Source organism: Desmodus rotundus, chromosome 5 (assembly GCF_022682495.2).
Source record: "Desmodus rotundus isolate HL8 chromosome 5, HLdesRot8A.1, whole genome shotgun sequence".
NCBI lineage: Eukaryota > Metazoa > Chordata > Mammalia > Chiroptera > Phyllostomidae > Desmodus > Desmodus rotundus.
Window position 1 is genome coordinate 152,144,230 of NC_071391.1, and position 26,630 is coordinate 152,170,859.

The 26,630-nt window shown below is 40.4% G+C and overlaps 2 protein-coding genes across 2 annotated transcripts; both read right to left on the minus strand.

The window, feature by feature from the left end:
- Nucleotides 1-189: 189 nt before the first annotated feature.
- On the minus strand, nucleotides 190-3,647 carry SPATA31H1 (SPATA31 subfamily H member 1). The gene has a single exon (XM_045189519.2). It carries the CDS (start codon nucleotides 3,645-3,647, stop codon nucleotides 192-194), a length of 3,456 nt encoding a protein of 1,151 aa, XP_045045454.2. The 3' UTR covers nucleotides 190-191.
- Nucleotides 3,648-3,658: 11 nt separating this feature from the next.
- Nucleotides 3,659-23,643, minus strand: LOC128780924 (uncharacterized). Its single transcript, XM_071221613.1, has 8 exons — nucleotides 23,500-23,643; nucleotides 14,526-14,621; nucleotides 13,883-13,929; nucleotides 13,584-13,664; nucleotides 11,366-13,167; nucleotides 5,771-10,243; nucleotides 3,964-5,704; nucleotides 3,659-3,677 (listed from the first exon to the last, which is right to left on the minus strand). The coding sequence occupies exons 1-8, from the start codon at nucleotides 23,641-23,643 to the stop codon at nucleotides 3,659-3,661; spliced, it is 8,403 nt and encodes a 2,800-aa protein (XP_071077714.1).
- Between the last annotated feature and the right edge of the window lie 2,987 nt (nucleotides 23,644-26,630).

Sequence of the window (26,630 nt, forward strand, 5' to 3'; positions counted from 1 at the left end):
TGATGGAGAGGCATAAACTCTTTCATTGCTGAGGCTGCAAGAACTGGAGCCAGTGGCTGAGCAGGAAAGAAGCCAGGAAAGGCAAGCTTGGTGAAGACTTGAGCGAAAAAATGAATAATGGGGGCGGAAATCTTATCTACTCTCTTCGAGACTCCAAACTTGCCCTGCTTTGGGGTTTTTTGGTGTGGTCCCTAGGAGGCATAATTTGAGTGAGTCTTGAAATCTTTATACAAACTATGTCCGGGCCTCCCGGGGGAGCTTTGATGAGGTCTCTCAAAGGAACTTCCATGGGTTTTCTCAGATGGACTGTGTCTGCGCCTCTCAGAATGACTGTGCCCTCTCCTCTTAGAGGGACTGCCATGACTCTTCTCACAGAGCCTGGGTTGCCTGCTCTCAGAAAGACTGTATCCTCTCCTCTTAGAGGGACGGTGGCCTCTCTCAGAGGGACGGTGGCCTCTCTCAGAGGGACTGCGACACCTCCTCTCAGAGGGACTGCGAAGTCTCCTCTGAGATGGCCTGCGACGTCTCCTCTGAGAGGGCCTGCGACTGCTTCTCTGAGAGGGACTGCGACGGCTTCTCGGAGAGGGACTGCGATGTCTCCTCTGAGAGGGCCTGCGACTGCTTCTCTGAGAGGGACTGCGACGGCTTCCCTGAGAGGGACTGCGATGTCTCCTCTGAGAGGGCCTGCGACGGCTTCCCTGAGAGGGACTGCGACGGCTTCTCGGAGAGGGACTGCAATGGCTCCTTTCAGATGGACTTCCACGGCTCCTCTGAGATGGACTGCCAAGGCTTCTCTGAGAGGAACTGTGACGTCTCCTGTCAGAGAAAGAACATGGGCTTCTTTCCCTAAGGAAGCTGTGGTGGTTTCGTTTCTTATGTGAGAGTTTCTCTTTAAGGTGACAGTGTGAGGTTCTCTTCGTAGCAGTACCATGTAGGGCTCTCCCTCGGGCCTGACCTCTGATTCCGGTTTTGGAGTCCTTGGACTCCGGGCTAGAGATTTGTTTTTGGTAGAAATTTGTCTTAGGTCTGCTGCCACTGTCATTTTGAATGGTACCCATAGGATGTCTGATTGTGGTGGTTTGGGAAGTGGTACCTCCTTGGGAAACTCTGCGCCTGGGCAGTGGGAAAAGTCTGAGTTGGAAAGAGCTATCTGGTTTTGATTGTTGGGCTGATCTGAATTGGTCTGTTCCTTCCCACAACATGCTCTCCTCTTCAGTGGTTGGGTCTGTTGGCTTTAGCTTCATAACTGGCATCCTCTCTTTTTCGATATCTCTTAGTAAGCAGTAGTCTCTGGCTTTTTGTTTGGTTTGGTAATTTTTGCTTGACCACAAATGGCCTGCCCTTGTTCTGTCCTCAGACTTCTGCCCAACAAATGACATAATTCTGTGTGCTGTTTGGAATGCCTTCCTTAGTCCCTGAAAAACCAGTTGGATGAATTTGGGTTGGGAGGATGTCTTAGGCTGTCTTTTAAAAGAGTCAGTAGTTGTCTGAGGTGCTCTACTCCTTTTCAATTTTAACTGGGCTGGTAGTTCCCTAGAGAGACTGTGTTTTAAGGTTCTACCATTTGTGTAGAACTTTTTGTTTCGTGTTCTAACTCCCTTTGTGATTCTTTTCGTTGGATATTTTGAATCACAGGTGCTTTGGCTTCTCATTTCAGCCCATTTTTCATCCTGATTGCTTTTAGAGTCACTCTCTGGTAGAGAGCGAACTTCAGTGAATTCATAGTGTCCAGGCTCTCTACTATCTGTCTTTCTTATAAGGTCAGGGCTGCCACATTGCTCTTGCCTAACGTGGACTTGTATAGGAGCAGGGGACTGGGAAGACGGAGGTGGGAAATCTATTGTGGAAGTAGGATTCTTGGAAGCTTGAGTACAGATTTTAGCTTTCCTTAATGATGATGATATTAGGCTCCTTGGTGTAATGGGTCTGTCTCTTCTATGATACTTTGGGACTTGGGATCTTCTCCCAGACCGCAACCTAAAGCCAAGATGCAATCTAATCTCTCCATGACCTTCAGGACTGCTTACAAGGTGGAGCTGTGGATAGATAATAAGATAAGGCCCCAAAGGGTCCTGTAATTTATGACAGCAATTGAAACCTGAACATCGGCCACACTGTAAGCAGATAGGGTATTTCAGGACCAGTCCTGACGCTGACGGTGGAGGTACATTGTGGGGTATTTGACTTCTTAACAGTTTCGCTGCTATTTTTAGCTGCAGATCTTGTAGCAACTGGAGTTGTTCTGAGAAGACAGAGTTGTCCTGGGAAAGATAACTTGGCTTAAGGGGATATTGGGACTCAAAAATCCTTGTCTGTGAATCAGTCTGTGAGTTCTCACTCTCTTTCACTGGAACAGGATCTTTCATAGGAAAAAATATATTGAAGGAAGACTCTGACTTTACTGGGTCAAGGAGCTGGTCCCCTGTATGTGAAACAGGCATGTGCTGAATGACTTCCTGGGATATATCACTGAGCTTTGTTTTCTTTATTCTCACTCTAGTTCCAGAGTATTGCTGTATTATGGAGGACATAGAACCGCGTGTCCACATCCTTAAGGCCATTCTTTTCTCATGACCATGACATGAAGTATGTCTCTGAATGTAGTTTTTGACCACTGAAGCCTGAGAAATAGTACCTTGACCCATCTCTAGCAGACTCTGGGAAAATTCCATCAATTCAGCTGGAACCCCAAATAAATTCTGAATAGGTTGGGTATCTGTAGTGGCTCTTTCTGTTAAAGGTATTTGAGAACAAAACTTCCTTTGTATAGTGGTCCCCAAGACATTCCCCAGCATTAGCATATTGGAGAGATATTTTCTAGGTAGTTTCTGCTTCCAAGAGTGACTCTCCCAGACATTCTGTTGTCTTCCCAGGACAGACCAGGTAAGGTCTCTTTGAGCCCCTGATCCTGTCCTGAAGGTCCTAGCTGGTGATCTCCAATTTTTTGGTGGATGTTGGAAGAGGCCCTGGAGTGAATATTCTAACTCTGCCACCTGCCCCTTCTGAATCTTCTCTGTAGATATGACATTCACTTCTGGGATCTCCGAATGGGGGTTTTCTACAGTGTGAGCTGTCTTATCAGAGGGTTGATTATGAAAGGACAAGGGAAAGATTGAAGCAAAGGTCTCTTCAGGATGCAAAATACCTGTCCAAAGGCTTTTTATATCCAAGGCTCTTGATACTTCGGTCATCTCAGAATTCCAAAGGCCTCCTAATTCAGATGTTGTTTTGACAGAGCTTGAGATGACTGAGTTTGAAGAGTTACGTAGAAACCTAGGGAAATAATTCCCTATCTGTAACTCTTCTCCTGATGTTAACTCCTCAGATTCCCTATTCTGATATACCTGTCTTAGATTCAAATCCTCAGAATCCATAACTTGAGGAGGCCTTATTTTTTTCCCTATAGATTTCACAGCCTGAAGCTCTTGTTTATGAGTCAACATTGTAGGATCTTCAAATGAAGATGTTAGCTGTGAGGTTAATTCTGCAGATTTCAATTCAGTATTTGATCCTGGATTTAACTCCACAGATTTCACTCTTTTAAAGCATGACTCCAGTGCAGACACTTCATATTTTAAGTCCTGCAGCTCAGAGTCTGAAATCACCTTTACAGAATTTGCACCACAAAGCAACGGTTCTTTGTTCATTGTCATAGACTTTACATCTTCAAACAATGGCTGTGGTAAAAATAACAAAGATTTTGCACCATTTAACTGAGGACCCAAAACAGAGTGTCCAACTTGTTGCTGTGACCCAAGGGGGTTCTCCAAAACTTGGAGTTCTGGAAACTTTGTACCTGGAGTTAACTTAGAAGATTTTACACATTGCAAATGTGGTCCAGGATTAAACAAAATAGACCTTGTTCCTTGAGATTCTGGCCCAGGGTTCAATTCACAAGGTTTCATGCCATATGTTTGTGGCCCTGGATTAAACTTTATAGAGTTTATGCATTGAAGTTCTGACCCTGAATTCAATTCAGAAGAATTCACACCTTGCAGCTTTGGGTCAGAGTTAAACTCTGTTGTCATTATACCCTGAAATTTTGTCCCTGGAGTCAACTCAAAAGGTTTTACACCTTCCAAGAGTGGCTCAGGGTTGCATCCAGTAGAATTTACACATTGTAATTTTGGCCCAGGATTCAACTCACAAGAACTTTCACACTGCACCTGTGGCCCGGGGTTGCATTCCATTGGTGCTGCACCTAGAAACTCTGAGTCTGGAATCAGTTTAGATTTCAGACCTTGCCAATGTGGTCCAGGGTTGAATACCATAGATTTCTCACTTTGAGTCTCTGTCCCTGGGTTCAACTCAGAAGATTTCCTACCTTGAAGTTTTGAAAGTAAAAATTCAGAAGAGTTTACACCTTGCAAATGTGGTCCAGGGTTGCAGCCAGTAGAATTTATACACTGAAGTTTTGGTTCTGAAATTAATGAGTAATAATTCATACCTTGCAACTGTGGCTCAAGGCAGAACACCTTAGCTTTTGTACCTTGAAGCTCTGGCCCAGCATTCAACTCAGAAGATTCTAGACATTGCAACTCTGGCCCAGTGTTGAGTGCCATAAAATTTATACATTGAAGCTGTGGCCCTGGATTCAGTTCAGAGGATTTCCCACCTTGCAATTTAGGTTCATGCTTGAATTCCAGAAATGGCTCATCTGGAAGCTTCATCTTGGTGGTCAAATCAGATTTTATCCCTTGACACTGCTTTCCAGAATTGAACTCAGAAGCTATTACACTGTGAACCTTTGATTCCAAGGCCAAATCAGAGGGTTTTGCAACCTGAAATTTGGGACCATTGTTGATTGCTGTAGAGGTCATTATTTGAAGCTTTATCAACTCAGAAGATTCTGCACTTTGCAAATTTGTCCCAGAGTTGAATTCCACAGATTTCACACCTGGTAGGTGTGTGCCTTGTGTCAACATAGACAATTTCCTATCTTGTGGGGTTGAGTTAAACCCCAAAGCTTTAACATCTTGTTCCTTTGTACCTAGAGTTGATTCAAAAGATTTCATATCTTGACACGTTGGCCTGGTGATGAACTCCACAGATTCTTCACTTTGAAGTTTTGTCTCTGATGTTAATTCAGATGTCACAACTTGTAAATGTGGAACAGGTTTTAACTCAACAGATTTCACACCTTGAAGCTTCCTCATCTGGGTTAAATCAGATTTTCCACCTTGTAACTTTGGACCATGGTTGGGCCTTAAGGAGTTCACAACTTGAAGCTTTGTTGCTTGAATTGACTGAGATTTTTTACTTTGTATCTGTGGCTCAGAGTTGAAAAATGTTTTCACTTCTTGAAGTTTTGTCCCTGGGATCACTTCAGAAGATTTCATACCTTTAAACTGTGGTCTAGAGTTGAACCCCATAGATTTTAAATCTTGAAGCTTTATACCCATGATTAAGTCAGAACATTTTATGTCTTGTAATTTTGGACCTGAGTCTAACTCTACAGATTTTGCACCTGGAAACTTCCTCCCCAGGGTCAAATCTGATATCTCATCTTGTAACTTTGGACTAGGTTTTAATTCTACAGATTTCACACCTTGAAGCTTTTCCTTTGGGATCACTTCAAAAGATTTCATACCCAGCAAGTGTGGTCCAGACCTGAAATTCATAGATTTTACACCTTGAAGCTCTATACCCATGACTATCCTAGATGATTTTATATCTTGCAACTGTGGACCTGACTTTAATTCTTCTGATTCCACTTTTTCAAGCTTTGTCCCCAGTATTGGCTCAGAAGATTGCAGCTGGGGGGTGATGCTGAATTTTTTGTCTTCTATGTCTTGAAGCTTTGTCTTTGAAGTCCCTTGAGAAGATTTCATACCTTGTAACAATGATTCAGTATTGAAATATGTAAATTTGAGACTTCGAATCTTTGTTTCCATATTTGATTTAGAAAATGTTGTACCTTGCAACTGTGAGCTGGGATTTAACTCAGTAAACTTCATATCTTGGGACTTTATACCAGGTGGCAACTTAGAAGATTTTAGACCTTGCCATTGTGACCCAAAGTTGAAATCCTCAGATTTCACACCATGAAGCTTTTTCTGAAGAGCCAACTTAGATGAGTTCATACTTTTCAAGTGTAGTGAGGAGCTCGACTGTATAGTTTTATCACTCTGAAATTGACTTAATACCCCAGATTTTACACCTGGAAGCTGTGGTTCTTGTGTAAGCACTGGAGACTTTACCCCTTGAAGCTGTGTTACTGGGGATGACTGTAACGGTTTCACTTCTTGAAGCTGTAGTCCTGAGGTCAACTTAGGAGATTTCAGATCACGCAAGTGAAGCCTAGATTTGAACATCATGGATTTTATATCACAGGGCTTTGACCTCAAAGTTGGGTCACATGATTTCATACTTCTAAACTGTAGACAAGGTTTCAAATCAAAACTTTCAGGCTGATGTTCCTGGGATGACGCCAAAGAATGTATACCTTGGAGCTCTGGCTTTGGAGTCAAATTAGATGATGTTGTATTTCTTAACTTTATCAAAGGTTTCAACTCTGCTGGTTTGACACATTGAGATTGTAACCCAAGATTTAGCAGAGATTTCATACATTGAAACTCTAATGCAGGTATCCACTGAACAGATTTCTTACTTCCAAGCTGTGGCTGTTGGTTTAATTCCACACTTTTTATGCCTTGTAGCTGTGGCTCTGATGTTGAGGCCAAAAATGTCCCTTTTTGCAGTTGTCCTGGGGACGACTCAGGGGTTTTCACACTCTGCAACTGTGGCCCACAGTTGAACTCCATATATGTTGCACCTTGAGTTTTTGGTTTTAGAGTCAATTTAGATGACTTCACATCTCTTGACTGTAACAAAGATTTCAACTCTGCTGATTTGACACCTTGAGATTGTGACCCAAGATTTAACCCTATAGATTTTACACCTTGGAACTCAGGTTTCGATGACCACTGAATACGTCTCATACTTCCAAGCAGTGGCTCTTGTTTTAGATCAACAGTTTTCACCCCTTGAAGCTGTGGTTCTGCAGTTGACACCAAGGGTTTCACTTGGTGTAACTGTGGCCCTGGGGTCAACTTGGGAGATTTTATGCTTTGCAACTGTGGTTCAAGTTTTAACTCCTTAGGAGTTAAATTCAAAAGTGCCATCCCTTGAAACTGTTGCCTTGGAGCTGAATCCACAGATTTTACTCCTTGAAACTTTTGCATTCTGGTTACATTCGTGGGTTTTACTACCTGCTTCTTTGGCCTTGGGGTCAACTTCACAGATTTTACATATTGCAGTGGATCTGGAGTCTCCTCCAACGAGTTTAAACTTTTAAGTTTGAAACGTGGGGTAATCTCCACAAATTTCATGTCTTGCATTTGTGGTTCTAAAGTCAGTTCTTCAGGTTTCATACCTTGCAATTGAGGCCCTTGGAGCAATGGCTCTGGTGCAAAAGGCACAGAATTCTCACCTTCCATCTTTGGCCCCAGTTTTAATTCCATGGCTTTCACATCTTGCATTTGTGTTCTTGGGACCAACTCCACAGTTTTCAGTTCTTGAATTCTTGAATGCAGAGTCAACTGAACAGATTTCACAGCTTGAAGCTTGGAATCTGGGACGGTTTTCACAGACTTGACATCTGTCTGTGGCCCTAAGTTTATCTCCACAGATTTCTCATCTTCCAACTGAGGACTTGGGCATCTTAGGCATTGTCCTGGACTTAAGGTCACAGACTTCACATCTTCCACCTCTGATTCTGAAATCAACAACTCCGACTTTAAACCTTGAAGTTTTGAGCCTGGAGTCAGCTCAACTTCTTGCGTACATGCCATCTGTGGCCCAGGGGTTAATACCACAGCTTTCACATCTCCAAACTGTGGCTTTGGTGTTAACTGAATAGATTTCACCCCTCCCCAATGTGACTGTGAGGTTAAATCCACAGATTTCTTATCTTCTAGCTGTGGTTCTGGGATTAGTGTCTCAGATTTTAAACCTCGAAATTTTGAGATTGGGGTCCACTCCACAGGTTTTACATGTTTTAACTGTGGTTCTTGGATCAATTCAGAAGATTTCATATCTTGTAACTGTGGTCTTCTGGTCAACTCGGAAAAGTCTACACTTGACAACTGTTGCTCAGGAGTCAACTCCATAGACTTTGCATCTGCTACCTGTGGCTCTAACACTAATTTATGCAAAATGTCATTGTTAACGCTTAACATTTGACCCACCTCTACACATTTTACACCTTGAAACAGTGGCTCTGGTACTGACATCTCAGGCTTAACCCCTTGCTGTTCAGGTCCTGGGGTCAACTCCATAGATCTTCCTCCTTGCATCTTCGACTCTGGAGTCAACTCAAAAAATTTCATATATTGTTTTTGTGGCCCTGATTTTAACTCTGAAGATTTCACACCTTGAGATTGAGTTCCTGATGTCAGATCACAAAATTTGACATCTTGTAGCCATGGCCCTGGGTTAAGCCCAACCTGCTTCCTAACTTGAAGCCCTGGAGACATCTTCGCTAATTTAGGATCTTGAAGCCCTAACTCTGGAGTCATCTCCACAAAATTCACACCATGAAACAATGGTCCTGGGGTTTGCTCCCCAAATGTGACACCTTGAAGCTTTAGCCCTGAAGTCAATTCAGAAAATTTGACATCTTGTTGCCTTGGCCTTAGTTTCAGTTCCTCAGATTTCACACCTTGAAATTGTATTTCTGAGGTCAATTTCACAGATTTCATGCTGTGAAATTGTGATCCTTCAATAGACAAAACAGATTTCATATTTTCAACTGGGAGCCCTTGGCTTAACTGCAAAGATGACTCTGCTACAACCCCTACTGACTTTATATCCTGAATCTGTGTTTCTGCTATAAACTGCACATGTTTGAAACATTTATGCTTTGATTCTGGGTCCAAATCAGAAAATTTAACATCTTTTGAGCATAGTCCTGAGTTTAGTTCCACAAATTTGATACCTTGAGGTTGTGGTTCAGGAGTTGACTGTACAGGTATAACACTTAGATGCTTTGGCTGTAATGTAAAACCTGACAGTTTGATTTCTTGCACAGGGGAAGCTGGGATCAATTCATCAGATTTCATAACATGGTGTGGGGACCCTGAGATTAAATCTACAGATTTTTTTCCTTGGAGAAGTGGCCCTGGAGATAACTTTGAAAATCTGACACTTTGTGACTGTGGCCCTACAGTCAAGTCCCCTAATATCATACTTTGTAGCACTGGCTCTTTTATCAGCTTCTCAGATTCTACCGCTCTGGTAGTAGTTGGCTCTTGGATTAAATTAACATTTTTCACATCCTGTAATTGTGGCTCTGGATCCAACTGCCTGGACTTTACTTCCTTGGGCTGTGGTTCTGGAGTCAACTCCATTACATGTGGTTTTTGTCCTGTAATAAACTCTTTAGATCCTACCACAAATGGGACTGACTCAAGTTTTATACTTTGATGCTGTGGTTCTGAGGTCAATGGCACATATTTTACACTTTGAAATTGCGGTTCTGAGGTCAACTCCTTATAGTTCATAACTTCTGAATATGCTCCTGGATTCAGAACAAACTTAGTACATTGGAAGTCTGGGATTAACACCTCTGATTTCATACCTTGCACCTCTGATCCTGGTACCACCTTCAGAGATTCTTGTATTATATCTTGTGACACTGGAGTCTCCCCCACGGCTTTTACACTGTGGAGCTTTGTCTCAAGAATACCTTGGAATGACGTTGAGTTCATCTGCCTAGATTTTGAAGCATGTCTCAATGGCCCTGGGGTATTTCCTAAAGATGATTGTGTCAACCCCACAGATTCTTTCTCATGATGACAAGTGTCAGAGGTCAACTTTGGTTCTGTTTCTTGATATCCTGGCTCTGAAATCCCTAAAGGTTCTGAAGCTTGATGCCATGAGGTCAATTCTTCAGATTCTGTGCCTTGATGATTTGGCTTGGGTACCAGTTCTACAGATTTTGCTGCTGGAATGTGTATCCTTGGGATCAGCTCCTCATATTTCATACCTCCTACCTGTGTCCCAGGAATCAACCTCCTACATTCTACCACTTGAGGAGTTTTCACATCTTTAAGCAATAGTACTTGGGCTATCTCCTCTGATCTTATATCTTGTAACCATGGCTTTGGGGTGCACTCCATAGATTTCATGTCTTCCTGTTGTGGTCTTGGGGTCAACTCCACAGTTTTTGTACCTGGCAACTCTGGTGGTAGGCTCAAATGAACACATTCCATACCTTGCAACTGTGAACTGGAGGTCAAATCTATAGATTTCCTACTTTGCAGCTGTGGTACTGGGGCTAACTCAGCAGATTTTTCACTTTGCTGTTGTGGTCCTAGGGTCCATTGGATAGATTTCTCACCTTGAGGGTGAGGTCCTAGGTATGACTGCACAGATTCCCCACTTTGCAGCTGTGGAATGGGGGTCAACTCATCAGATTTTACACTCTGCTGTTGAAGCTCTATGGCTGATTCTATAGAGTTCACAGTTGGGATCAGCTGTCCATATTTTACTATTTGTGGGATTGAACCTGTGGTTATATCTACAGATTTTATACTTTCCAACTCTGTTCCCATGATCTGTTTCTCAGATTTTACATTTGGCAACCCTGGTGATGACTTCATAGAATTCATAACTTTAAGTTGTGGCATTGGCTTTGCCCCCATATTTTTCACACCTTGAAGCAGTGATGTAGTAGTCAATACTGAGGATTCTGTAACTTGATGCAGTGGTCTTTGGCTCATTCCCGTAGATTCTGTACCTTGACCCGGTGACTTTGGGATTGTCCCTAAAGATTCCATTATTTGATGACGTGACTGTGTCGATTCTACAGATTTCTTCATTTGTAAGCATGTGTCAGAGGTCAATCCCACAGTTTCTATAACTTGATGGCTTTGCCTTGGGCTCATCTCTGAATACTCTGGGATTTGATGCCATGGGGTCAACCTCAAAGATTCCATGTCTTGAGGTGGCACCAGAGTTATTGCCGTAGATTCTGTACCTTGATGATACGGTTGTGCAGTCATCCCCACAGGGTCTAGCACTTGAATCCATGGCCTAGGAGTCAACTCCAAGGATTTCTGGACTTGAGATATTGGCCTTGGGGTCAAATCCTGAGTTTCTACAACTTGTGGCTGTGGTTCTGTGATCATTCCATTGGACGACCCCAGTGCTATTGGGGTTATCTTTAGAGAATATATGGATTGATGTGATGGCATCCCTACTGATTCCATGACTTTAGGTAGTGGCTTCAGAGGTACACCCATAATCTCTCTAATTCCAGGTGGATCAATAGTAGTAGGAAAACTAGAAGATGTCAAATCATCTGTTTGAGTTGCCCTTGGGGTCAAATTTGAAATATGAGTCTGTGAATCTGGGGTTAAACTCCCAGATTCTATACCATCTGGCTCTGCAGGGGGAATTATTCCCATGAAATCCATAGCTTCTAATAGTGCCTCTGGTGTTACTTTCATGATATCCATGACTTGATGCAATGGACTGGGCATCATGTTCAATGATTTTGTGTTTTGACATGTTGGTCCTGGAATAATTTTCACTGGTTCTGTGACTTGATTTTGTGGCATTGAAGTTATGCCCACTGATTTAATAACTTTATGTTGTGGCCCCGGAGTCATTTCCACAGTTTCCATGACTGTATGCTGTGGCCTTGGTGTCATCTTTCCTGATTGTATGACTTGATGGTCCAACAATGTGTTCATTTTCATTGACTCCTTATCTTGATATTGTGATGTTGGGGTCATTCCCACTGACTTTGTGATGTGTGGGTGTGATTTTTTAATCATTCCCATAGAATCCATGACTTGAAGCAATGCTACAGGAGTTATCTTTACATTATCTGTGACTTGATTCAGTGGTCTTGAGGTCATCTTCTTTGATTCTATAACTTGGTGCTGAGGCCTTGGGGTTACCTCCACTGATTCAATGACTTGATATGCTGATTTTGAGCTTGCACTCGCTGTTTCCAATGGTTTAACAACTTCATTTGGCCGTGGAAACAAACCCACAGATTCTATCACTTCTGAATGTGATTCTGGGATCATCGCCATTGAATCCATGGCTTGAAGTAATGCCAATGGGGTTACCTTTATGCTATCTGTGACTTGATATGGTAGCCTTGGAGTCAACTCCACACTAGTCACTTGGGTCTCATGCTTCTGTATGGTTTTTTCTGGAAGACCTATTACCCTCTGCTTTATACTAAGCTCTAGCGTATATTTTGGGTCCTTCTGCAGTAAAGTGGTTTCTTTTTCAATTATGTCAACTCCTAAACTTTTGGGAGGTGGAGTGCCCATTGATGTAACTAACAACTTGGATCCAAGGATTTGGGGGCCACCCTCAGGATGTGATTGCTTACCTGGGGTAAGTGATTGTGAAATTTTTGTTTCTGTTCTATTTAATCCAGATTCCACTCCATTGTTCACATGGCGCTGAAATGATGGAAGGCCTGGGGATTCATTGTTGATATTTTGCTCAGTGCTTTGATAAATGGGCATAGATAACAGGATTTGGGGTTTCTCTGGTTCAGGGATGCTTCTTTGTACCTCAGTTAAATAATTCAACATTGCCCATGATTCCCTCACAGGCAGAGGTACTGTTTGTTTCTGCAAAGTACAAACCTTCCAAGCCATATGTTTCTCTAACTTCCACCTAGTCAAAGGAGAGATCTGGATTGGATCCTGACCTTTGAATTGCAGTCTCTCCTTAAAAATAGAATTTGGCCAATCATCTGATGTCAAATGATTCTTGCTCCTTCTCCCATCCTTTGTTTTCAATTGTTTGCAGATAGTAGAGTTGGTGAAAGAGGTCTGAGGTCTTAAGGCTGAAGGAGTTGCCAAATTCTGAAAGAGTTTTGATTTCCCAAGCTCTGAGAGATGAGGAGGAGGAAGGGATGTGCCTTGGTTCTTGAACACAGATGGTTGCTTTTTAGAAAAAATAGGTAAACTATGGCTCCGGAATTTCCCGGTTGTTCCTTCAGAAAAGACAGAAAAGTGAGACAAACTGGAGTTGTTGCATGATGATCCAGAGGAGGTGCTGGGGGTAGTAGAATATTTTGCTGTCTTACAGTCACAAAAGGGTAGAATAGGCTCCTGAGCCACAAAACCAGAGGAGGTGGAGGAAGAAATCATATACTGTGATTCAGGCAAACATGATTCCATAAGAGCTGATCTAAGGAATAAAGAGAAAAGTTTCATTTTGCTTTGAAACAGAAAAAGGGTAGGAAAAGTAGACAAAGGGAAAAATAATGGCCAATTTCAAATGCAAAATACTTTGGACTGAGGGAGGATAAGAAGTTGCTTTAGCCAACATCAATTAATTATGGAAAGAATTCCTCCATCAGGACAAAGGAAGGCATTTGTCCCATTCCAATCAGAAGTAATCAATAAACCAGTAGTTCTTAAACTTCCTTTGAAGCTACAACCTTCCCCTGTTGCCCAAACTAACAGATTAACTAACTAACTAATGCTCTCTTCCGTCTTCCTCCCTACTTCCTCATATCCCTTCCTCTCTCCTTCACTCCTTTCCTTCCTCCCTCTTAAAAGCTCTACCACCTTCAATCCCAATTAGAAACTACATTCCCTGACCTTGCATTTTCCAGATGTTGGAAGATCTGTTCAAGACAGAGTATACATTCCTGGGTCCATACTTCAGGGAGTCCTGAAAAGCTGGATGAAAAAGAGTATGTCAGTGTAACTGAAGTGATACTAAAAGTACTGGTAAGGGAACCAATAAGAAGAGAGACTTAACTTAAACAGGGAAGGCTATGATAATGTGGGAAGTAAAACAGAGTCCCAGGTATCTTACTCCTAAATTTTTATAGTTTATTAGTAGAATAGGCTGAAAAGAGGAAAAATAGACAACAGTGAGGATCGATTTTACTTACCATGTCAGGTTAGTTTTAATGCCACCCATCCTGAGATTTTCTTCCCACTGTTGAGCTGGGAGCAGAGGTGAAGAATCTGTTAGTATCATGACTACTGACATCACCTAGTCCAAAACCCTTATTTTGCAAAAAAGGAAACAAAGCTGAAGTCATGTCCAAGATCTTAAAGCTAATTAGTGGTAGAGCTCAGGTTTAAACCAGATCTCAAGTTTGTTTTTTAAACTTTACTGTGCTGCCTTCACCATGTAGTAGAGATGTAAGTGATTGGAAAGAGCAGGAATGTTTGTGGTAGTATGGAGTTGAAGTGGAGGAAACAGGTCATAACACATATTTTTTTCCTCCAAAGGAGTCTATCCAGTGTCTATGGTAGAGAAAAAATGTGCTGAAACTTTCCACATCAAACTCTTGGTAGTTACCCCTTCTCCATTCTCCAATTTCACTAAGTTTATTTCCTGATACTTTGAGCTTTACACAAAATGAGATGAGGAAAGGAAGCATGGAAACATCTATGTGGGAGAGCCCACAACTCAGGCACAGGCTTTGAATTGGAATTAAACCAACAACCTTTTGGTCCACAGGCTGGTGCTCAACCCACTGAGCCACACCAACCAGGGCTAAAGAATAGAGCTTTAAAGCAACCCACAGTTGGTCCGTCATTAGCCTTCAGCTGAAAATAAAGCACAGGATCTTTCTGACCTGTGAATTTCTGGATCTTTTTCAATTTATGTTGCTTTGAAGTCTAGAGAGGCACAAAAAGAAAAAAAGTCAGGTAATGTTCTAGGTTAGAGAATTTACTGACAGTGCATTTCATCTTATAGACACAAATATTGATTCACTTGGCATTCATATCCATAGGAACTATTACCACCCCATTCATTTATACATGAATCATTTATCGAGTACTAAGTTCTTGGTATTTTGTGGAGTGTCAGGACTACAAAGATAAATATGATCCTTGTATTCTAGGAACTTATACTAGTAGGGAAAATGTATCTCTAAACAGATAAATGGCAATACTGTATGGTAAATGCTGTAACAGAAATATAAGTGCCAGGGAATACAGAAGATAGTCAATAGCTGCTTGAGAGAGAAGAGAAGAATTACTCAAGAAGTTGCCATTTACATTGGAGTTTGAAGAATCAGCAGAAGGTTTTTAGGTAAAGAAAGAGCATTTCAAGCAAATGGGAACTTCACTGAGATTAGAAAGTTGTGATTGTCAAGTGCACTTCTGCTAAATAGTGAGAGGTAAGGCTGAAAATGTAGGTAGAAGCCAGATTATGACAACTGCAGCACTTTTATTTTGTTATTGTAGGAAAAAAATTCCCAACCGGTAGTGAGTAAACTCCTGGGTTTTTGCAAGAGTGTTCCAGGTCACTCGAAAGGCAAAAATGACATTTGTTACAATTTTTTATTTCTTCCCTTTATACTAGAACATCAGTCTCTGAGAGTATATTAAAAGAGCCTCTACAACAATTACTGAGGAATTCACCAAAGTCTACATGATTCAGTCACTGAGTTTATCACTCAGTTGAATACCCCTAGCACATTGGTAGTTTTAACTTTTAAACAGTTTTAAATTGATTTTATGCTTAGTCATGTATTATTTATGTCCATAATAGACCATTGACTAAAAACATCAAACAAAAAGGAAAACTGATATTGAAATACAGGTTACTGTATTTACAAATGATCTTTCTATATATTTATCTCAAAATGACCCTACATATCACAGACCTAAATAATTCCCCACTACAAAACACTTGGAAATGCTGAATTAAATATAATAAATATTTTTTAAATGCAGAACTTAGCTCTTTACAAGAGAATAAGGGAAATGTCCAGGCCAAAAAAAATAGAAAACTAAAAAACAAGAGTGGAAAGTCAGCTGACACTTCAATGTCCTAGGTGATTTGCAGTGTCAGTGACTGAAGGACTTTGGATAACAACAAGAAAGGGACAAAAGACAAGGCTAATGTGAAGTGGGTATTTGTAGTTGAGACCCCAGGGAAAAAGAGCCAGGATTTTCAAATTGCTACACATTGGTAAAAAGGAGGCTAGAAAGAAATATGCCCACCAGACAATAAAGCTTGAGCTTTGGTAGAGGGGACAAAAAACATGCTTCTGTGAGAATTTTAACCAAGAATCTATCCTCATGCTGGTTAGGAATACTAATTTACACTCAGTATGTAGTCAGGATCCCTCAAAAGTAAAATAAAAGTGATTATGGGCTGGTGATGCCCCTAGGGCAAAAGAGGAAAGGAAATATAAAAATCTCTTTGGAAATTGAAGTAGAAGAGGAAGGAGAAGGAAAACAGCTTGAATAACTATACTTAAGTAAAGAGAAACACTTGATGAAATGGTTAAATTCTTAGAAAAAAATGTAAAATATCAAAAGCTGGCAAAAACAAATATATTATTTGAATAGACCAATAAGTATGAGAGCAATCAAAATGATAACCAAAGACATTCTCCATCAGACCTAACAAAAGAATTCAAGGTTTCTAATTACCAGAACTTATAAATATCAATAGCATTTCTGTACTGTAGAAAAATATAATTTTAAATAATAAAAGATATAGTCTTCATAATACCAATAAAAATGATAGAATATCAAAGTATTAAGTTAACCAAGAATACAGAAGACCTTCATGTAGAAAACTATGGAACTCTAATAAAGGACAGAAAAAAATGATCTCAATAAATGGAGAAGCATTCTAGGCTTTTGGTTGGAATAATTTGAAATTGCAAAGATATCACTATTCCCCAAATTAAATTATACTTTAATGCATTCCCAAGCTAAATTTCAGTTGGAATGTTTCAAAAATTTGTTAAATTCTCTAAAATTATATGGCAAAAGAAAGGTCCACTAGTAGCTAAGTCAACCTTAAAAAGAAGGGCAAAGAAGAGGCCTGCTGTACCAAACTCTAAAACACACTACAAATATATGACAATAAATATAGGAACAAACCAACCAATGGAACAGAGTAGAGAACTCAAAGATGGGCTCATGTATATGATAAAGGGAGTTCCACAAATCGATGGGGGGAAAATTCTTTAGTAAATAGTGATGGGAACACTGGCTCACTATAAAGAGAGAAATAAAATTGGATCATTTCTTAATACTATATAGAGAGATGATTTCCAAGAGTATTAAAAATTTAAATGTGAAAGGTGATACTGGAGCATCTAAAAAACATAGGAGAAAATCCTTGTGACCTAGAGCACAGGAGAACTTTTTAAAGAAAACTTCAGCAGCTGCACCAAGACAAAGAAATATGGCCCGAATGAAAGAACAGAGCAAAGCCTCAGAAAGAGAAGTAAGTGAGGAGGAGATTGCCAACCTATCTGATGGAGAATTTAAAGCCCTGGTAATCAAAATGCTCACAGATCTGATTGAGCTTCATTGAAAAATGAAAAAAACAAATGAGGGATATACAAAGTGAAATAAAGCAAAATATTCAGGGAAACAACAGTGACAGGAAGGAAACCAGGACTCAAAGCAACAATCTGGAACAAAAGGAAAAATAAACATCCATCCAGAACAAAAGGAAGAAACAAGAATTCAAAAAATGAAGAGAGTCTTACGAACCTCTGGGACAACCTGAAACGTTCCAATATCTGAATTATAGGAGTGCCAGAAGGAGAAGAACAACAGTAAGAAATTGAAAACTTATTTGAACAAATAATGAAGGAAAACTTCCCCAATCTGGCAAAGGAAATAGACTTCCAGGAAGTCCAAGAAGCCCAGAGAATCCCAAAGAAGTTGGGCCCAAAGAGGAGCACACCAAGGCACATCATCATTAAGCTACCCAAGATTAAAGACAAAGAGAGAATCCTGAAAGAAGCAAAGGGAAAGGAGACAGTTACCTACAAAAGGGTGCCCATTAGGCTATCAGCTGATTTCTCAAAAGAAACCTTGCAGGCAAGAAGGGGCTGGAAAGAAGTATTTGAAGTCATGAAAGGCAAGGACCTACATCTAAGATCACTCTATCCATCAAAGCTTTCATTTAAAATGAAAGGACAGACAAAGTGCTTCCCAGGTAAGGTCAGGTTAAAGGAGTTCATCATCACCAAGCCCTTATTATATGAAACATTAAAGGGACTGATCTAAGGACAGGAAGATCAAAAATATGAACAGTAAAATGACAACAAACTCACAACTATCAACAAATGAACCTTAAAGAAAAGAAAAACACTGAAAACAAAAGCTAAGCAAACAACCAGAACAGGAACAGAATCAGAGAAATGGGCATCACATGGAGGGATTTCAGTGGGGAGGGGGAAGGGATGAATAGGGAGGAAAAGGTACAGGGAAGAAGAAGCATAATTAGTAGGCATAAAATAGACAGGGAGAGATAAAAAATGGTATAGGAAACAGAGGACTCAAAGAACTTATATGTACAACCCATGGACATGAACTAAGAGGGGGAATGCTGGAGGGTTGGGGGGCAGGACAGAGGGGGGATAAAGGGGTAAAAATTGGGAAAACTGTAATAGCATAATCAATAAAAAATACTTTTAAAAAAATAAAGAAAACTTCGGCCCTGGCAGATGTGGCTCAGTGCATTGAGCACTGGCCTGCAAACTGAAAGGCTGCCAGTTCAATTCCCAATCAGGACATGCCTGGGTTGCAGGCCACGTCCCCAGCAAGGGGTGTGCAAGAGGCAACTACACATTGATGTTTCTCTCACGCTCTTTCTCCTTCCCTTCCCCTCTCTCTAAAAATAAATAAAATCTTTTAAAAAAAGAATGTAGTACTGAAATAAAAATCTCAGTGGACAAGTTTAGCAGCATTAATAAAGTACTTCTGAACAGAAAATTAGATAGTATGCATATTGAAATTCCTGGAGTAACCACTGGAAGTATAGGAATAAAGTACACAATGGTTAATAGTAGAGGGGGAAAAATGGAAACAGAAAAATTCAATCCAGGATTTCTGTTTCTAATAATTGTTTGAATCCTCCAAATGAAAACAACAACAAAAAATGGACCAAAAAAAAATTAACATCCATTTGAAGATACTGAGGAGCTATCAAGGCATCAAGGATCAGAGGAGCCAAGATCCAAGAGGGAAAAAGAAGTGTACAGAAGTGAGCCCAGATTTCCCCCTCAAAGCATTTGCCAATTCTCAAGCTATGGCTGAAAAGCTAAACAAACTAGTAGTTTTGTGGGGATAGACAGGTGAAAAAATGACTTTAGGAACCAAGGGGGAGGACGCCTAGTAAATATCCCAGCCTTTCAGTTGAGACCCACTAAAGGGTTATAGCTAGAAGTAGGAATAAACCTGAAATAAAGTAGTCTCAAAAATTGAAGCTCATATGGTATCAGGTAGGTATTAAACTTATCCAGGGGATCACTTCGTAAGTTATATAAATGTCTAACCGCTGTGCTGTATACCTGAAACTAATATAATATTGAATGTCACTTCCAGTCAAAATGGAGGCATAAGTAAACATGCTTCACCTCCTCACACAATTACAGAAAAAAATTACAACTAAACTACAAAATAAATATTACCCAGAACCATGAGAAAATCGAGCTGTATGGAAGTCCAATAAGTAAGGATTTAAAGAAGCCACATTCATCCAGACAGATAATGCACTTCTATGATAGGCCATGTTACTAAGAGAGGGATTCAAAGCAGCTCTACCTAATACACAGAAAGAAACACGGGGAGGCTGCCAAATTGAGGAGACAAAGAAATATGGCCCAGACAAGAGAACAGAACAAAATTCCATGAAAAGAAATAAACAAAACTGAGATAACCGAACTATCAGATGCAGAGTTCAAAATACTGGTTATGAGGATGCTCAAAGAATTCACTGAGTATGACATTTCTGCCTGGGTCTTTTATAAAAAAGACCCAGGCAGAAATGAAGGTTACATTAAGTAAAATTTAAAAAATCTAAAGGAACCAACAGTGGAGGGGATGAAGCCGAGAATCAAATCAATGATTTGGAACAAAAGGAGGAAAAAAGCACTCAATCAGACCAGCAAGAAGAAAAAAAGAATATAGAAAAATGAGAATAGACTAAGGAGCCTCTGGAACAGCTCCAAACATACCAACATCCAAATGATAGGGATGCCAGAATAGGAAGAGCAAGAAATTGAAAACTTACTTGAAAAAAAAAATAATGAAGGAAAACTTCTCTAATTTGGTGAAGGAAATAGACATACAACTTCAGGAAGCACAGAGAATCCCAAACAAGTTGGACCCAAAGAGGACCACACCAAGACACATCATAATTAAGATGCCAAAGGTTAAAGATGAAGAGAGAATCTTAAAAGCAGCAAGAGAAAAGCAGAGGGTTACCTACAGGGCAGTTCCCATAAGACTGTCAGCTGATTTCTCAAAAGAAACTTTGCAGACAAGAAGAGACTGGCAAGAAGTGTTGAAAGTGATGAAAAGCAAGGACCTACAATCTAGATTACTCTATCCAGCAAAGCCATCATTTAGAATGGAAGGACAGATAAAGTGTTTCCCAGACAAGGTAAAGCTAAAGGAGTTCATTATCACCAAGCCATTATTATATGAAATGTTGAAGGGACTTATTTAAGAAAAAGAATATCAAAACTATGAACATTAAAATGGCAACAAATTTGCAACTATCAATAACTGAATCTAAAAAAATGAACTAAGTAAACAAGCAGAACAGGAACAGAAGTATAGATATGGAGATCTCTTGGAGGATTATCAGCAGGGAGTGGGAAGACAGAGAATGGGGCAAAAGGTACAGGGATTCGAAGAATAGATTAAAATAGACAGGAGGATGTTAAGGATAGTATAGGAAATGGAGAAGCCAAAGAACTTATATGCATGACTCATGGACATGAACTAAGTGGGGTGGGAGGCGGTTGCTGGAGGGAATGGGAGTACCAGGTGGAGGGGGGGAAAGGGGGGAAAACTGGGACAACTGTAATAGCATAGTCAATAAAATATATTTTAAAATATTGAAAGTCAATTATAATAGAAAAAAGATTTAAAATTAAAAAAAACTGAAGCTTAGCCTTTGATGAGTTCAATACCTGATTGGATTAAGAAGAGTTTCTCTAAATGACTTCTGGAAGCAAAAATAACTCTAATATCTGGAGGGAAGTAACTTTACATATAACTTTTCTTGGTATTCAAGAAAAAAATTACCATGTATACTAGAAGATAAGATTAATGGGTGATATAAACAAACACAGTCAGTACAAATATTGTTAAAAGACCTGTACTTTAAAATACATATGATTTATATATTTAAAACAATTGGATGACAGATCAGAGCACCTGACTTGGCACCATAGGACCATGCAGACTTTGTAGCCCCAAAAGGGACACAATGGGCAGGAATGGGGGCATCAGGGGTGCAGACAGCCTGTGGCTGGTGCTGGAGGTCCAGTGTCTCCTGGTGACTTCTAAAAATGGTTCACTATTCACTTGACCCAGAAAACACCACAAAATCATACAAATTAAGAGGTTCAAATCTTTGTGTTTACTTTAAGAATACTCATGAAACTTCCCAGGCCATCAATGTATGCATATCCAAAAAGCCACCAAATATCTGAAGGATGTCACTTTACAGAAGCAGTGTGTGCCATTCTGTCATTACAATGGTGGAGCTGGTAGATGTACCCAGGCCACACAGTGCGGCCGGACTCATGACTTCTATCTAATGTTTTCTGTTCTTTGAAAGGCCATCATCTCGTCAGTCATTCAGGGTTAACATTGAGAAGTCATCATTCATTTCACAGACATTTATGGAGCACTTACTTATTACTCCAGGCACTGTGCACAGGGGAAGCAAGGATGAATATAGTCCTCATAGGAAACTGATGATAATATATATAGTTAACTCTTTGTATTTGAGGTTCAATCAGGAAAAGACAGCTCCTTCCCTCTTTTTCTGCCTCACTTAGCACATTCAAACTTTCACCACAGTAGGCCTCTCCTCTTCCACATCTCTGAGGGGCAGAGTGTTTTGTCCCTGCTTTACTATTGTATCCATATAGCTTAGAGAAGTGCCTTGTAGTGGTGGTGACGGGTGAAAACATTCAAGAATAAATCCGTCTCATCCTCCTTACTGCTCTGATTCTTTCATTTTTCTTTGCCCTCCCTCCCACTAAGTCATTAACGCAGCCTCCCATGGCTTATCTATGCCAGAGAACTACCATATACATTGGAGTTATTGTCAAGGTTCACTCAACCGTAGGAGCATGTTAAGAATGCAGAATTTCGGTGCCTACCCCACACCTAAGTCAGAATCTGCTCTTCAAGAAAAGACCCCCAGGTGATTCATATGTATATTAAAGTTTGAGAAGCACTTCTCTAAGACACAGATCTAAGCATATTTTTACCTGGCTTTAAATTTATTGATGTCTTTTAGTCGCATACAGAATAACATTTATACTACAAAATATTCAGCCTGGCATTCACCTCTGCCACGCGACCTCTACCAATTTTCTGACCTTTTCCCTTGCTGAGTTCGCTGCACTTCTACACTGTATTCAGGGAGGTGTCTTCAGCTCTCCTCAAACACATCCACCCTTACTCTGCTTCTTTCCCACGCTTTTCCCCAATATATTCCATCTGTCTGAAGAACCTTCTTATACTCTCCTCTGCCCACCTCACCCACCTTCAAAGTCCTACCCTTTCTCTGAAGCATAACTCAAACCGAGCTTCCCCAGAAGGCATTTTATAGATCAAAATGCTCTTTGCCTCCCATCTCCTTAGCAATGTTTATACCTCTATGAAATGTTGTAGGGAACCAGTCTGTTTGATAATGGTGAATGTGACTCAGCCCTGTATGGAAAGCCAACAGGAGCAAAGTGGTGGGCAGGAGCCAGACCCTCAGACTGGTTTTCCCGTGGGAACCAGGCCCAGAAAATGTATCCAGACTGTTTTGGCTTGCTCTTGCTAAAACTCCCTCGCCCTGGTCTGAAACAGTAAATGTTTATTGCCTGTCTTCAAGGTACTTTCCAAAGCCTGTATGAATTTTCCCAAGGACGGAGCATAATCAGCTCGCCCCGTTTCCCTTCTGCATTTGTTATTTTCGTTTCCTTGATTGCACCTAAAATGTAGACAACAACATTCTGTGTAATAGATGATAATACTCAAGAGAAACAATAAAAGCCTGTCCAGGCAAGGGTCAGGGCTCTCTCCCCTTGAGAGAAGCAGCCATAGGACTCTCATCTTAAGAGAGTACCTTACCGTCCCTTTTTCTCCACGAGCCTGCTGTAGTCTCTGCATTTGTTCTCGTCTTCATCCCCAAACCATGCAGACCCTGCAGGATGGAGTCTGCAACAAAATCTTATCACTTTCTCTTTTCTGTTCAATATATATCTGTCTGCCTGTCTCCCCCTCTTCATCTCAAGCTCCTAGAAGGTGGAGATGGTGTTTTGTTCTTCTTCAGTGTCTACTATGCTGTCATATAATAGGTGTTCAAGGTTTGTTGAAATGAACTGAAGGGAAAAGGATTGAGAATGACTTATATACGGGAAAGCATCCAAAAACACTACCTCAACTCCCCTCTTTCCACCATCCAATTTCGCCATGGCCCAAGGTGTAGGAGTTTCTATGGCTTCAGGGGCAGGGGCAGGGAGTAGTGAGTTTCAAGAGTTGTTACATCACATACCTCTGAGTCTGTCTTTGCTGCCACCTGCTCCCTGCTCTGCTTCCCAGAAAAGAGCACCCAAAGCCCCCAAACAAGGAGACCAAATAATAATAGAAGACTGACATGTGATGGCAGTGGGAGGGCTGGCCCCCATGTCAGCGCCATTACTCAACCCCATCCCCTCTCAGTCAACCTGTTTTTTCCCTCAAGGCTGTGACTCTGTATGACATCACAATGGGCATTCAAGGTAAACCTGACAGGGCCCAGCCACTGCGTGTGCTGCTGAGCCTCTTCTCTGAGCCATGGCCAACTGCTGCACCTTCCAGCAGCTGGTCTCTGCCCATGGTCTTCGCTCTGACAGCCAACACTTTTATGACTCTTCTAGATCAGGCTGGAAAAGTTGGCATAAAGTAGAGTACGGAAGCAAGGTTTCAAAGGAGCAGGACTCCCTCCCAAGTGGCCCATCCTGACTTATAAGCATCTTCTCTGGAGCCAGTTATTCCCTAGAGGTCCAGGTATGGTGTCATATGGTCCAAGTCACAAATTACAATGGGTCAAGTACATTTAAGAAAGGTAGGACACTTTAAGTAGGTACTCTCAGAAAATGTGATATATACAGTTTCCTAACTCTAAGGCTTGACACGTTTCCTAGCTGCTGTTGCATTGAGACAAAGAAGAGGTGGTCACATAGGGGATTAAATGATCTTACTCCAGAATCCATGGTCTAATTTCCAAGTCTGGAACATATATTTTGCCATTATACCCAATGAATAGATTCTCTAGTGTTAATTCACTGTAAACAAAAACAAAATGCACTGTAAACATGGAATCACCCTGGCCAAGTAACTCAGTTGGTTGAAGTATCCCCTACACCAAAAAGATGTGGGTTCAATTCCCAGTCAGGGCAAATACCTAGGTTGCAGTCAGGATGTGTATGAGAGGCAACCAATCACTCTCTCTCTCTCTCTCTCTCTATATATATATATATATATAGAGAGAGAGAGAGAGAGGGAGAGAGAGAGTTTATATATATATATATATATATAAACTCTAAACTCTGTGTGTATACACACACACACGTATACACATGCAGAGTCCAGAAGTAATGCCCCTTCTTATTACAAAATCATAATTCTGTAATTCATAATTTTGTAATTCTGTAACAACAATATCACACTCAAGCACACCATATGACATTTTAGGGGAAATGTTCAATTTAAAACAATAAATTATCACACCCATATTATTACCCTACCAACCACACTCAAGCCGGTGTTACTTCTGCCTGACCCTGTATATCTCCCTCTCTCCCTTCTTCTCGTTCTAAAATCAAAAAACATATCCTGGGGTGAGAATTAAAAAAATTGCAAGGAATGAATTCATGCTCTAACAAAGATAAATAAAACTGGCCAGGGCATTTTTTTTCTTATAGGAAAGCTAATCGGAAAGCAATTCAATTACATAACCATTGAATAGCAGGCACGGTCTTAGATGAAGACAGACATGTCTCTCACCTCTCAGAATTCTCAGTCTATTGGGACAGCCAAAGTAATATTCTTGAAAAACACATCAACAAGGAAGTGGTTAAATAAATTTGGCATATCCATATTATGAAACACTCTGCGTCACTATAAAGATCGTAATTATAAAGAATGAGACCTGTCATACTGAGCACACACATGGCAGGTACTAGTTATATGCCACTAGAGTTCTAAGAAACGATTAGGGCTGGAGGTACAGTTCTGGTTCTTAAAATGTATAGGTACAGTTGGACAAGAACCTTTTTCTACATGTATATAAAAATGTATTCTCTGTGTCTTAAATATTTTCTCACCATTGTGTTTGAGAGTCAGTTATGCTGTCTTGTATAGCATTATTTCATTGTATTATGTAACCATGCCACAACTTACTTATCCATTATGTTGATGAACATTTGCCTTGTTTTCTGTGTTTGGCTATTATAAACAATGCTGTTAAAAATATCCTTGTTCTTGTACTTTGGTGGACTTCTATTCCTATTCTCCACGGCACTGTTTCTCAAGCTTTAACATGCGTCAGAATCATCTGGAAGGCTTGTTAAAACACAGGTTGCTGGACCCCAGAGTTGCTGACTGAGTAACTTTGGAGTGGACCCAGGAATCTGACATTTCTAGTGGATCTCCAGGTGATGTTGATGCTGATGTTGTCAGTCCAGGGACCACACTTAGGGGAAATGTTCAATTTAAAACTATAAATTATCACACCCATATTATTACCCTACCAACTACACTCAAGCCGGTGTTACATAGACTCTGGGTAGATATCCTGCTCTGGGATATCTACCCAGAGTCTATGTAACATGAAGTTCAGTAGACAGTGCCAAACTATTTTTTCCAAGTGGTTGTATTGATATTTCCACCAGTGGTGAGTGGCAGGCAGTTCTTGCTCCCTTCTCATGCCAACATGCGGTATTGTCAGGCTGTTTAATTTTAGCCAATCTGGTATATGTGGTAATGGTGTTTCATTGTGGTTTTAACCTCAATGTTTCCAATTACTAATAATTACTAACTTGTGAACACATTTGCATAAGTTAATTGGGCATTTGTCTATAAATATATTGCTACATTCTAGTTGCTAATAGTTTGTTTAGGATTTTTGTTACCTATTTTCATGAGTGAGACCAGCTTGTCATTTTCCTCTCTTGTTCTGTCCTTCAGGTTTTTTGGTGTCAAGATTATGCTAGACTCTTGAGTTGAAGAATTCTTCCTTTTTTTAATGCTCTGAAAGAGTTTGTATAAGATTAGAACAATTTGCAACTTCAACATTTAGTATAACTTGTCAGTAAAGCCATATAAGTCTGAAGTTTTCTTGTGTCTCCTCTTTTTTCCCTTTTCCTTGGTCTGTTTTGCTAGAGATTTGTCCATTTTAATTAATCCTTTCAAAGAGCCAACTTTCTGTATGTTTGTTTTCTATTTCAATACTTTCTACCTTTGTCTTTAGTTGCATACTTCTCCTTTCTCCCCCTGCACCCCAGCTTTTTTGAAATATACTTGACCTATAACTACTTATTTGCTTTCTTTGGATTTATCTTGCTGGGGTTTTTTCTAACTTCTTGAGATAAATGCCTAGATCTTTCACTTTTAGCTTTTTTTTCCCAACAGAGACACTTGAAG

Bases quoted from the DNA above. Each gene is read 5' to 3' on its own strand.
- SPATA31H1 (XM_045189519.2), bottom strand. From the start codon at position 3,647: ATGAACAAAGAACCGTTGCTTTGTGGTGCAAATTCTGTAAAGGTGATT.
- LOC128780924 (XM_071221613.1), bottom strand. From the start codon at position 23,643: ATGGCGCTGACATGGGGGCCAGCCCTCCCACTGCCATCACATGTCAGT. The intron at 14,622-23,499 runs GTATGTGATGTA...GTGCCTCTCTAG, and splicing joins CAGCAAAGACAGACTCAGAG to ACTTCAAAGCAACATAAATT. The intron at 13,168-13,583 runs GTCAGGGAATGT...TTTATTCCTTAG, and splicing joins CAACATCTGGAAAATGCAAG to ATCAGCTCTTATGGAATCAT.